This window comes from Cadophora gregata (genome assembly GCF_030347475.1).
Source record: "Cadophora gregata isolate MNR1 chromosome Unknown scaffold_2, whole genome shotgun sequence".
NCBI classification, from domain to species: Eukaryota; Fungi; Ascomycota; class Leotiomycetes; order Helotiales; family Ploettnerulaceae; genus Cadophora; species Cadophora gregata.
In genome coordinates, this window is record NW_026695925.1 from 2,695,729 (window position 1) to 2,708,073 (window position 12,345).

General features: G+C 48.1%; 4 protein-coding genes across 4 annotated transcripts; 3 read left to right on the forward strand and 1 right to left on the reverse strand.

Moving 5' to 3' along the window:
- Positions 1 to 981: 981 nt before the first annotated feature.
- ONS95_008157 (uncharacterized protein) lies at positions 982 to 3,251 on the forward strand. The gene is made up of 2 exons (XM_058501702.1): positions 982 to 1,343; positions 1,402 to 3,251. The coding sequence occupies exons 1-2, from the start codon at positions 1,005 to 1,007 to the stop codon at positions 2,596 to 2,598; spliced, it is 1,536 nt and encodes a 511-aa protein (XP_058363023.1). The 5' UTR covers positions 982 to 1,004; the 3' UTR covers positions 2,599 to 3,251.
- Positions 3,252 to 4,209: 958 nt separating this feature from the next.
- On the forward strand, positions 4,210 to 5,480 carry ONS95_008158 (uncharacterized protein; the record flags this gene model as incomplete). Its single annotated transcript, XM_058501703.1, has 3 exons — positions 4,210 to 4,329; positions 4,398 to 4,489; positions 4,562 to 5,480. The coding sequence occupies 3 exons, from the start codon at positions 4,210 to 4,212 to the stop codon at positions 5,478 to 5,480; spliced, it is 1,131 nt and encodes a 376-aa protein (XP_058363024.1).
- A 496-nt stretch (positions 5,481 to 5,976) lies between these two features.
- PHO84_2 (Inorganic phosphate transporter pho84) lies at positions 5,977 to 9,816 on the forward strand. The gene is made up of 5 exons (XM_058501704.1): positions 5,977 to 8,210; positions 8,265 to 8,307; positions 8,363 to 8,559; positions 8,612 to 9,217; positions 9,269 to 9,816. Exons 1-5 carry the CDS (start codon positions 7,718 to 7,720, stop codon positions 9,637 to 9,639), a joined length of 1,710 nt encoding a protein of 569 aa, XP_058363025.1. The 5' UTR covers positions 5,977 to 7,717; the 3' UTR covers positions 9,640 to 9,816.
- A 765-nt stretch (positions 9,817 to 10,581) lies between these two features.
- On the reverse strand, positions 10,582 to 12,303 carry ONS95_008160 (uncharacterized protein; the record flags this gene model as incomplete). Its single annotated transcript, XM_058501705.1, has 1 exon — positions 10,582 to 12,303. The coding sequence occupies one exon, from the start codon at positions 12,301 to 12,303 to the stop codon at positions 10,582 to 10,584; it is 1,722 nt and encodes a 573-aa protein (XP_058363026.1).
- Between the last annotated feature and the right edge of the window lie 42 nt (positions 12,304 to 12,345).

Below are 12,345 nucleotides of genomic sequence, written 5' to 3' on the forward strand. Positions count from 1 at the left end.
GTGTCGATAGCGTTGACATTGAGATCACTACTCCATCCAGCCTTTCATCTATTTCTTCATATTCATCAAGACCAACTTCGCACATACCGCAAAAATCCATTTCATTCCATCTTGAGAAGATTCCAAGCAAATACCAAAACATTTCCAGCTTCCATCCACATAGTCGCCACCATGCAATTCTTCAACCTTCTTACCTTCACCATCATCGTGGCCATGGCATCCTCCACCATAGCGGAATGCACCTACGAGACTGGCAATTACATTTCTGTCTGCACACAAGGCGACAATCTTTTCTGTACAGGTGACACTGGGATCTGTCAGAGTGGAAAGACACAGAGCAAAGACGATGTGGCGAAAAAGGCGAATGAGGATGCTTGTGTTGGGTTGAAGAAAAATGATGCGTGCAGAGTTACTGTCAAATGCTGTTAAGGAGAGTTTGGGTTTGTGTTTGGCACCGAGTCCTGCTCGGGGGAAGGGAGGAAAGAGAGGAGAGATGGATAAAGACGAATAGAATCTGAAGATCAACAGCCAATGTTCTCAAATGCTTCATCTTTCAATTGGTCTTTTTGTTTTGGTTAGTATCTTCTGTCTGCTTGAGAATATCTGTCTAGAAGAATATTCTGCGAAAGGAATCTTGTCAGCCGCCTCGTCTCGACTGTAGACTATTCACAGTGTTGGCTGTTGCACAAGCAGGATTACGCCGAGCACCAATCATGTTCATCGTAGTTGAATGAATCCTTCTCTGTGACCCCGTTTCTACATCTTCCCCTGAAACTTAGTGACGGTCTTTGAATCTGTAATATAGGAAAAATGCTTTCAACAATTCGTTGAAGTAAGAGCATGCCACATCTCGAGCGAATCTCATTTTGCAGGGGATGGCTACTTCTACTAGGGAAGATTTAGATCTGTGAAAATGCGCAGTCCCTGGGTGATAAATACGATCCTCCTAGTGGGAAGTTGCAACCTGACAGCGCCAAGAGTGGGGTCACTGTGTCACCTAATCAATGAGTTCTCAGCGCTTACAGTGCGGACAACACCAGCATTTAATGTCCATATGCCCCGACCGACAGGTCAAATTTCTAAGCACTTATTCCAAGAATACCTTGAAGCTTGTTGCAGTGTGCGGAAATTCAACTGCCAGTCAACAAGACGGGGTTTTGACGAAATCACCAGCAGCCGAGATGTCGAACAGCCAAAATGCATATATTGGCATGGATGTCAACGTGGTCCCTAAGCCTGCAGCTATTATTGACATAGCCAAAGTTCAGAAGCACTGCAGCTCCATGCTAGAAGTTACAAAGGACTTGGGCGTAGGATTTCGAGCACATGTCAAAACACACAAGGTGAGTCCACCCTGCCGCCACATCATGCTAGACTGATATTGACCTTGACTTCGAACAGACGAAAGAAGTCACAGAACTACAACTCGGTGGCTCAACTGAAGAAGCCAAACTGGCCGTATCGACCGTCGCAGAAATAGAACATTTACTGCCCCTGCTCGAACAATATCTCAGTCGTGGACGAAAGGTCAACGTTCTCTACGGCATTCCTCTCCCACCATCTCAAGTTCCCCGAATTGCCCCAATAGCTAAGAAGCTGGGTCCAGGATCGCTCTCATTCATCATTGATCATCCTTCTCAGCTTCCAGCTCTGTCAAATTTCCATGAACTGGCAGGATTCCCGGCCGGAGTGTTCATCAAGGTAGATACAGGCTACCATCGAGCCGGGCTTCCAGCTTCATCTCTCAACAAAGGAGGTCTCGTCCAAGAGATCCACCGCCTGGAATCTGATTGTCAGGTCTTATTGAAGGGGGTGTATTCGCATTCAAGTCTCAGTTACCAAGGTGCCAGTCCGCGAGAAGCTTTGAACAGTCTGACGGGCGAGATCGCTGGGTGCATTCCTGCCCTCGATGAGCTGCAGAAGTTCTATACGTCTGGTCACGATTTAACTATCAGCGTTGGAGCTTCTCCACAGGCGAATTCAATGGGAAATCTCTTGGATAAGGAGCTGTCTGAGCCCGGTATCGCAACCGAATTGCAAGATTATCTGCGAAGCTTGTCCTCCGGAGAAATTGGGGGATTCAAAGTTTCGCTCGAGGTCCATGCTGGCGTATACTCAATCATGGACTTACAGCAGCTGGCTACCCGAGCTCGGGAATCATTCAAAGGACATGAAGACGAGATCGCGTTGTCAGTCGTTGCCGAAGTGGTCAGCGTGTACAATGACGGCGAGAGGCAGCAGCCAGAAGTTCTCGTCGCTGTTGGGACTCTGGGACTGGGATGGGAGCCCTGTCATAATTATCGCGGCTGGGGAGTCGTCAGTTCTCGAAGCTCTCCCCATTTAATGGCTTCTGAGCGTCGTCTGATTGTGGACAGAATTAGTCAAGAACATTCCATCTTGGCCTGGGAGGTCGCAGAGGGGGAGAATAAGATGTCACTGCCTCCGATCCCACTCGAGGTTGGCCAAAGTGTCTTCATATATCCCAATCATGCTTGCGTGACAGGAGCTATGTACAGGTCGTACTTTGTTATAGACTCAGCAGAGACGGGTGCTGAGAATTGGGTTCAGGCTGTCTGGGATCGAGCCATTGGATGGTAGAACGACTTTGCTCTACTGGAACGAAATTCCATGAAGTGCGATGACGATAAGTTACCTGACCATCGTGTCGTGATTTTGGTGCTCGTTGCAAACGGAAAAGCAGTAATGTAGACAACATATTTGCTATTGACCCCCTTTTGACTCGCTTAAACTTTTGTAGATCGGATGAAGCGAGCCGGTGCCATGAGGCAGGGCACAGCGAAGAGCAGGAAATGTGTCTTGAAGCTAAAGTACAAATTGCTTAACTCTCTAAGCAAAAGAAAGGGGGTTGATGAGTATGAGTAGAATCTGCTGGCATGTAACTTAATCTTCGTTGGGAATGCTGCCCAACCCAACCCCAAGAAACATCCCGGATGTGGCAGGCCTATCCTGGCTAAGCGAAAAGAAGGGGCAAGAGGAGTGGGAAAATCCCATTTCCACATGCTGGCAGATCGTGATAACAACATGCAGATGTCAATGCGAAAGCTGGTCATAGCGAGGCAAATTCCTGTACTTGTTCGGCTTTCAAGTGTTGCTCAGGTCATGAGCAGCATGACCGAACTGCCAGCCATGACCAAACGAGCCGCACCACTTTTCTGGGCGAGAGAAGATCGTTACTACTAACCTCGTTGTCCATCCTAATTATCATTTCTATTACAAGAAATAATTCTCAACCATTGAACCTAATGCAGTAGCTGGGATATCACTTTTGCGCAAGGCGTGAGCTGTTCAGTGTGCAGATGTAGGTATTTGGACATAACAGCCCAGCACATCCAATAACATCATTTTATGGAATCGTGGCGTCGCTAAATCGAGAGTAAGCCGCATCTCAGCCGCGATCATCACAAGAACAAATCACAAACTTTATCTGACGCCTCTGCGAAGGGACGGGTCGATCTGGGATGATTTCTTGGTTCCTGGCGCTTCCCCGCATTTGATCACCAACGAAACGGCGAGATGCACATGTGTTGTGATGCAAGAACATTTGTCCTTGGGAAAGTCAATCCCAGCTTTGGCATCTTCCAATCTATCAGGAGAGCTTCTCCGCAATCAATTCAGTCTGATCCCTCGGTCGCTCATCCCATATCTCTCTTAGAAAGCTTCAAGGCTTGAGGAACAAGACTTCTCAAGTTTCTCCCAGGGACGCTTATCTCTTGTCTTTCATCACGTCGGCGGAGCTTGCCAAAGTATCGCATGGATAACAGGCAGGCAGGATTCTGCATTGCTATGACTTTCCTTTTCCCATTTCGCATTCAGCCTTCTTCCCGTCCACGGAAAGGCTGCCAATGGCGGCGTACCAAGATTCAACCTCCTCCAATCCTTTGCCACATTTCGTTTGTTTACCTATCAGAAATCATTGAGGTAAAGCAATCAATCTGGAGCGACCTCTTGCCAAGAATATCCCGCAAGTCTAGATGAGCGCCATATTATCATGATCAACAGCTGTTGGGCCCTTGCTTGCAAGTTTACCTTCATCGGTCGTGGCGTGATGGAGCTTCCTTTGAATCCCTTCATAAGAGAAGCTCCGCCCCAGCTTGAAGAATTTCCCTTAGGTTCGAGAGCTTCCAATTTTGAAGTGTAGAGATCCAATATACCAACACAGCACGATTGGTTTGATCCACCTCAGCAACAATGGCACGCTTCACTTCTACCTTTGCCTTGGCTTTGGCAGCCTTTGCCGGCGTAGCTACTGCGCATAACAATAATGGCGGTCGTGCTACCATTCGTGTTCGACCAACGCAATGCATTCAGGTTAGAACAAGCCAAATTTTTACCAAACTTCAAGAGTCGAAATGGATTAGTGCTAATATCCTGGACAGCAAGCTCTCAGGACAGCTCCTGCCGGCTCAAAAGTAATAGTCGATGAAGGGACATACTATGAGCAACTAGAGATTACAACGGATGGTATCGAGTAAGTGGTGGATATTGACATATAGCCTAATTCCGAGCCGTACATATCTCGAACTGACTTTGCAATCTCTAGACTTGTCGCACGTAACTCAAATGTCAAGCTCATTGCTCCTCAAACCTATAAATCAAATTTCTGCTCCGGTCTTGCCGGCCCCAATACCGAGGCCGGAATCTGCATCCATGGCTCTGGTGTCGACTTGGCGGCATACCAAACGGGTCAAGAGCACCGAGAATTCAACGGAGTTCAGAGACGCGTCAAAGGAGTCTCCGTCACGGGATTTGAAATCAAGAACTTCAGCGGCTTGAATATCGCCATTGTGGCAGGCGAAGATACCCAAATCTCGAGGAACAAACTGGTGAACGGACAGAAATACGGGTCGCTTTCCGTCGGCTCGATCAACACAAAGGCGTCACGCAACATAGTCTCCTCGACTGATCCCAAGCTGCTCTTCATCGGCATGTGTGTGGACGATACGCGAAACCCCAGAGTTTCTGACAACAACGTCTCGGGATACAGCACGGGACTCTGTGTTCAAACTAACGGTGCTCAGATCCGCAACAATGATGTATCTGGATGCTGTAGCGCCATATTTGTCGACCCTGCAATCGTTGGAGCTGAGGTCCGGGGCAATCACATTGGAAAGAATGATCCTCGGTGCTTCGACCCCAAGCTCGGCGGTCCTACACCTGGTGCAGCCTTTGGCATCTTCGTGTTCGGCGCCAATGACACGATTATACGAGACAATTTCGTCACTGGGCAGACGAAGCAGGGTGCTGCCCACCCAGATGAAGTCTTTGCCACGGGTATTGTGGTCACTGATTTCGTGTTCCAAACATTTCCCCGTATACCTGCGAGCGGAAACACCATCAAGCGCAATACGGTCACTGGCAACGAGTTCGACATCTTTGTTGATGCTACTGGTCCAGGCAACGTTGCCAAGAATAATGTGTGTAATGGTGCTGTCCCAGCCGATGCTTGCACTCCACCATAAGTGCTCGCGAAAGGTGTGGAGGATGGCGAGGGATGGTTTGGGGAGTGTCTTCTTCTCGGCTCATGTTTTTACTTTCTCTCGCTGAGATGCAAAAGTATTTAATGTAATGGTTTAATGTCCAGCTGTGTATAAGTACGTTAGCACAAAATCCATTGCTTTTGACCAACTTTTATTAGAAACAATGCATCTGTGTTTAGATCGTTCCTGCGTCCAAGCGAGCAGGAAGGTCAACGAAGATTAGAGGAGTACTATTGCTCGGTCCAGCTTGGACGGCACAATTGATCAAGGCCAAAGAAGGGTCTTGACTCCTGTTACGTCGTAATGCAACAGCTGGACTGACTCGCTGTTCGGAAGCCCTGTCTGCCGACAAAGGATTATCATTACGAAGAGAAGACTCCTGAACGTGACCTCACATGACTGTGTGCTTCCAAAGAACAGATGTGGGCGTCGTAAAAATTACACAATTTCCCCCCGAGTATGTGAAGAAGCTAAATATCAATCGTTGTTTTGCAATAGTGTCGGGCATGACCGGAACACAAACCGGCCTTTAGTCAGAGTCACGTGCTGTTAAGGTAGCTCCGCCTGATGGCTCCTGACCAGGAACGACATGTCTTGGAGCTCACCCCGGTACAACAAACGAAAGTAGTGAATATGATGGCTCTCATGTTCATGACCAAAGCACCCATAGCCGTCAAAATGATTCTTTGAGCTTTGTCGACGTCACGCTCTCGACGTGTGCTTGTTGGGTGGAGAACGAGAAGTGGAATGGATCTGAAACCGAGAATAACCTTTTGAGTTCGATATCCAGTAGTTAAAAAGTTCGCCTTGAAGATTATGAAGCCTGTCAAATCCTTGTGTTATCATCTTGGCTTCTATCCGCGTATCCGGATGATTTTTGCTGGGAACAGATGTTCCCTCGTCTCGCAGTGCAAGGTGTAAAGTTCCGAGACAATTGATGCACAGCAGAACTTCCTGTCATCATTCCACGATGCAAAGCTGATTTGTTTTGGTCGCTTTGCGAGCCAGAGAGCAGTCAAAATCAACCAGCTCGGATTGATCATTGTCTTCATCCAGCGCCAATTGTGGCGTCAGAAGAAGCTTTTGGCCGCCGGACTTGGCTCCCATGATCTCCAATGGCAAGCTTTTGCGGCTTCAAATTCCACGCCTTGACTGCCCAAAATGGTTCAGTGTTTCTTGGCCACCATGGATGTTCGCTTGGCTCCGTCATTAAGATATGGAAAATCGCGTGCCAGAACAACACCTCATCTTTTTCAACAACACTTCCTCTAAACATGTTGTCTCGGAAGACTGCGGAAAATACAAAAATACTGTCCAGCGACAATGCTCGGATTGCACACGAAGACACGGAATTGGCCTGTGAATAACCAGACGGCTCGCTGCCGTGCCGGTTTTGCGCGTTTTGAAAATATGACAGCAGTGGATTCGATCTCACCTGACTGGATGTTTGTCAGGACCTCCATTTCTATCCGAACAGAGAAATCCTCTATGTGTAAAGGAGGCGCATGAAAATGAGATCCACGTGTGGTCATGAGCAGCACTTATAGGATGAAGAGAGCGCCCCTCTTCATCTGAAAATTCATTCCAGAGGTTCGGCAGACTCCTGTCATCCACACTTCATTATCGCGCCCCTCAGATGGCCTAACAATTATAACAGACTTTCCCACAAAGGAGTTGTTATTGGACCACGCCACCTGCTTCAGGCCAAGATTGCGCGGGCGGATGCCTCCCTGGCCCTGCATATACTAAGCTTCCTCGGCGTATCCGCAAGCTTTTGCCAATATCTCCCCGTCATCTGGGAATAGATGTCAAATTGTTTGAGGTCTCTTGAATCCTCATTCAATCAGCCTGCTCACACACCCCACGTGTTGATTTTGTCTCCATATTTCTCAATCGCGGGCTCGGGGTAGTGCCCGCTTTGGACGCTGGGATAAGCTCTGGGGATGCTTGATTGGTGGTGAGGCGTTTCGTCGGCGGTCGTCCAAATGGGGATCTGTTCACACGAGCTGCCCAGAGGTCTGGCACCGCCCCTGGACAAGAAGTAAATATTCCCGCTAACACGAATATTCACCTGTTCATGCACGTTTGCCTTTCGCTCTGGTGGCCGGAGTACTTGCTACGGGGCGATTCGAACATGTACATATATTGGATGCATCCCCTCCTGCATCATGATCCTGTAGGCTACTCCCCAGGACAAGACCCTCGAAACTACCGATACAATGGCTGAAGTCAGAGCAGACGGAACTACAGCAGGCGGTAACGCTGCCTTCCACAACTTTCACAATGACTTCGCACACATCCAAGATCCTAACGAGCGTCGAAGACTTGCTCTCGCAGAGATCGATAAGGCTCCCTTTGGATGGTACCATGTTCGTGCTATTGTTGTAGCCGGTGTTGGTTTCTTCACAGACCAATATGATATCTTCACTGCGTCTTTCCTGACCATTATGTTGGGCATTGTCTACGAACATGGCAACAATGGAAAGCTTCACGTCGCTCAAGATACCGCCATCAAGGTCGCCACATCCGCAGGAACCGTTCTTGGACAATTTGGTTTCGGAGCCCTGGCTGATATCCTCGGACGAAAGAAGATGTACGGAATCGAATTGATCCTGATCATCATTGCCACACTCGCGCAAACCATGCTTGGCACAGGACCTGGAGTTTCAATCGTTGGAACAATCATTTTTTGGAGAGTAATCATGGGAATCGGTTAGTGTCTTCATGCACATACGAAGCTTCACAGTTTGCTGATATCCATTACAGGTATTGGTGGAGACTACCCTCTATCATCTATCATCACCTCCGAGTAAGTACTGCACCGGAATGATGCTACTCATGACAAACAATTGACCAGTATTTAGATTTGCAACTACCAAATGGCGAGGAGCAATGATGGGTGCTGTTTTCTCCATGCAAGGTTTCGGTCAACTTGGTGGGGCTCTTGTCATGTTAATCGTCGTTGTTGGTTTCAAGGGGTCCCTTGAGTCTGCTGCTACCTATGGCAAATGTTCTGGAGTCTGCGGTTTGGCTGTTGACAAGATGTGGCGTATCCTTATCGGTAAGAACTCAGCAATCCCGATCCTCTAGATCTTGTCTAACAATTTGTCTAGGAATGGGCGCTGTGCCAGCTGTGATTGCACTCTACTTCCGCCTCACCATCCCTGAAACCCCCCGCTACACATTTGATATTGCTCGAGATGTTGAGAAAGCCAACGTCGATGTTGCAGCTTACATTAACGGCAAGCCATCTGGCGTAGTCTCAGATGATGCAATCGCACATGTGAAGCAAGATGCAGCCGCACTTGAGGTTCCCAAAGCGAGCTTCCGCGACTTCATCAGCTTTTACGGCACATGGAAGAATGGTAAAATTCTACTCGGCACGGCTGGATCATGGTTTTTCTTGGACGTTGCTTTCTATGGTCTTGGTTTGAACAGTGCCACTGTTCTTACTGCTATCGGCTACGGAACAGGTCCAACTGTTTACAAGATCCTCTACAACCTCGCTGCCGGAAATTGCATCCTCATCGCAGCTGGTGCAATTCCTGGATATTGGACCACCGTCGCAACTGTTGACACTATTGGACGCAAACCTATTCAACTCGGAGGCTTCATTATCTTGACCATACTCTTCATCGTATGGGGTTTCGATTTCAAGAACCTCTCTGGCCACGATCAATTAGGGTTCTACATCCTCATCCAATTCTTCTTCAACTTCGGTGAGTTCACTGTATTGAAATTTTTCCTACCTCAAACTAATGGTCTCTCAGGTCCAAACGCAACAACATTCATCGTCCCCGGCGAGTGTTTCCCAACACGATACCGCTCCACATCTCACGGCTTCTCCGCCGGAATGGGCAAGATCGGATCCATCATCGCACAAGCCGCCATCGCACCTCTCCGTACTCGCGGTGCGACCAAGACCAACGCCAGTCCTTGGCAAAACCATGTCATGCAGATCTACGCCCTTTTCATGTTCCTCGGTATCTTCACCACGCTGCTCATCCCTGAGACTAAGCGCAAGACTCTCGAAGAGCTGTCTGGAGAGTATGATCTCAAGGGAGAGACTATGACTGCTGTTCCTATTTCAGGGGAGACTAAGACGGTGGGTGGAGACAGTCAGGAGGCGAAGAGTCTTTAAATGTATACATAGAAAGGGGGACATCGTGTAGCTGCATAGTGCCCAGTTGTGACGACTTGCACGCACGAGTCTACAATTTGAACAACATCAATAGAATTAATTTTCTTTGTAATAGATCAGCATTACATTTTCAAAAATAGCCGTTACATCATTTTCAATAATTTATTTCATCCAGAGTAAATGTCTGTGATGCTACCTCATGGCTTCGGTAGTCTCTGATTCCGAATAGTGCAGTCTCACAGGAGTAAGTGAGGATCAACACACCAAAATTCAGGGGCGCGTATATTGAAGCGATGCCTGAAGGACCTGTCAATTCGGACAGCCACACACGGAAATCGCTAGCTAACAAGACATGAATTGTCTACCAGATGAGGAATGATTCTGATTTCCCCTCTGGTCACAGTGTGAGATCATTATCACCTTGAACCCTTCACTTTCGAATTGCACGGTATTTGGTGAATATGATGTGGGTGGCGATGTATTTGACATTGTGTGCTGTGTTGATGGCTGCAATTGTTTGCGGGAGTGTGCTAAATGCGTTGGTCGTCGCCCCAGATATCACCGGATGGATATCAATCTTCACGATAATTCGTCTGCTGGTGCTCCTGGAGGTGAAACGACGACGTCTGTGGAGGAGAACGAAGCTGTTGGGGAGTTTGAAAGTCGGGTTGGGTTTGGTGATGTTGGAGATGAGAGATATGTACGGTGTATTGCTTTTGCGTCGGAGAAGCACGCGAGGAGTTTGGAAAAGCAGAAAATATACTCGTCATTTCGATTATGAAGAACACGATATCATGAGACACATCTTTATTCAATTACTTTTTGTGTGTGATTCAATACAGATGATTCTTCCTGGGTATCATACGACAACATGGCGGCGTATGTGGTATCCTTACGTTCCTCATCAACTCTAGAAGATGTCCTATCATTACCCATCACCTCTCATGAAATCTCAAGATTCCCAACCTGCGACAACCCAGGCGTAGCATCCATAGCCTCATCAAGAACTCTCATACCACCAGCATCATCCCAAGCGATTCTTCCTTCCATAGCAGCTTTCATGAGATCCTTATTTGCGACTTCTTTCTCGCCCGTAAACGGATCCCACTCAAAGCCTTCCTTCAACCACATCCATCTCAAGTAAGCACGTAGCTCTTTATCTTCTGGAACGACACGCATCCATTCAGGCTGGAAGCCTTCTTCGGTACCCTCACCATTGTATCCACGAGCGACGCCGCGTAGAACGTCTCTGCAGAAGATTCGCCAGGAGTCAATGGCATAGGGACCTTGAGTCATGTGTCCTATTTCCCATGCTGAGCGCTCGTCAGAATCAAGTACGATATCGCCTTTCTTGATATCACGACCAGATTCTGGTTCGGGGTATCCACGAACTGGGTAGCGTTTGTCCTTCATAGGTGGGTTTTCGAGCCATATTTTGGCGTACATTTGATAGGTTGACGCGCGTTGATTTTGGAGACCTAGATGCCGGATAATTGGGACAATGTCGTGTTTGCTGGCTGCAACGAGTACTTCTGGTGTGGGATACTTCTCCATCAATTCATAGAAGACTGGGATGGCGTGTTTCCCATGTGTTCGGATGAGAAATGTGACGGCAATGAGAAGGCGAAAAGGATCATGGGCTAGTCTCTCCTGGATCAACCCAAAGTATGGGGCAGAGAGTGGAGGGAACGGTATACATGAGACTGTATTTCCTGGAATACGCTTCTTTGTAGATCCTTGGGATGAAGGCACTATGTCCTCGTCTTTCATAGGCGTAAGCTGTTGAGAACTTTCAGCGCCTAGTGCTGCATCTTTCTTGACTTTCCGTGCTTTGGCAGGGGTAACTGGCGGGCTGAAATAAGGTGACTTCGCAGGAGCGTTCTTGACCTTGGCTCTCGCCTTTGTAGGAATGACAGCCTCGACATTCTGCTCTATCTTCGGAAATGGTATCTCCGCAATATCTGGGACAGGAAGTGTGTTTTTGGGTGCAAATCTCCCTTTCGCATCTCGCTTAGCTACAGTTGCTTTCTTCTCCTGGGTGGATGGTAGACAAGAACGATTCGGCTGCTCGATTCGCGTTGCAGATCCTTGCAGTGGTGATGATTCCAGCCGCACGAATGCACTATTACTTGATGATCTATACGCACTGAAATCGATACGCTCTGGAGGTGGAATGGGCGTTTCCTTCTTGAGGCCAGGAACCAGTGCTGTTCTTGTGCCTCCGAACGCTGCTGGGGTTGACGCAGACCGCTTTCGAGTCTGAACCACGTTTGAAAGAGAACTCCTCGGCGCAAATCTTCCAAAGGCGTCCCGCACAATAGTTCTTGAATGTGTAATCGAGGGGGGCTCTGACTTCGCCTTCCGTTTCGATGGCGTAATTGCCTCTCGAAATGCAGCTTGCACCTTTGCTCCGTCTCTAGGTGACGCCATGGGTGCTCTCCTATGAGCTCTTTCACACTGAACTCTTCTATCTCGACCTGAAATAGCTTCCAAATATGCTGCTCGCACTTTTGCAGCATCTCTCGGTGAAGCACTAGACGCTCTTCTGGTTATTTTTGGACGTACTTTGATATTATCGAACTCATCACCACTGTGATCCCAGTCAAGAGCTCCATACTCGGTCATGCTCCATTGAGAGCATTGAGATGCATTGTCGTCCAACATTCTAATATCGATGTCTATACTTCTCAGGGGTGAAGAAGCCGT

What these genes read in the sequence shown, in the direction of transcription:
- ONS95_008157 (XM_058501702.1), top strand. Translation starts at nt 1,005, where the DNA reads ATGAGTTCTCAGCGCTTACAGTGCGGACAACACCAGCATTTAATGTCC. An exon ending in CACATGTCAAAACACACAAG is followed by an intron (nt 1,344 to 1,401) that starts GTGAGTCCACCC and finishes GACTTCGAACAG; the next exon opens with ACGAAAGAAGTCACAGAACT.
- PHO84_2 (XM_058501704.1), top strand. Translation starts at nt 7,718, where the DNA reads ATGGCTGAAGTCAGAGCAGACGGAACTACAGCAGGCGGTAACGCTGCC. An exon ending in GAGAGTAATCATGGGAATCG is followed by an intron (nt 8,211 to 8,264) that starts GTTAGTGTCTTC and finishes TATCCATTACAG; the next exon opens with GTATTGGTGGAGACTACCCT. An exon ending in CCAATTCTTCTTCAACTTCG is followed by an intron (nt 9,218 to 9,268) that starts GTGAGTTCACTG and finishes ATGGTCTCTCAG; the next exon opens with GTCCAAACGCAACAACATTC.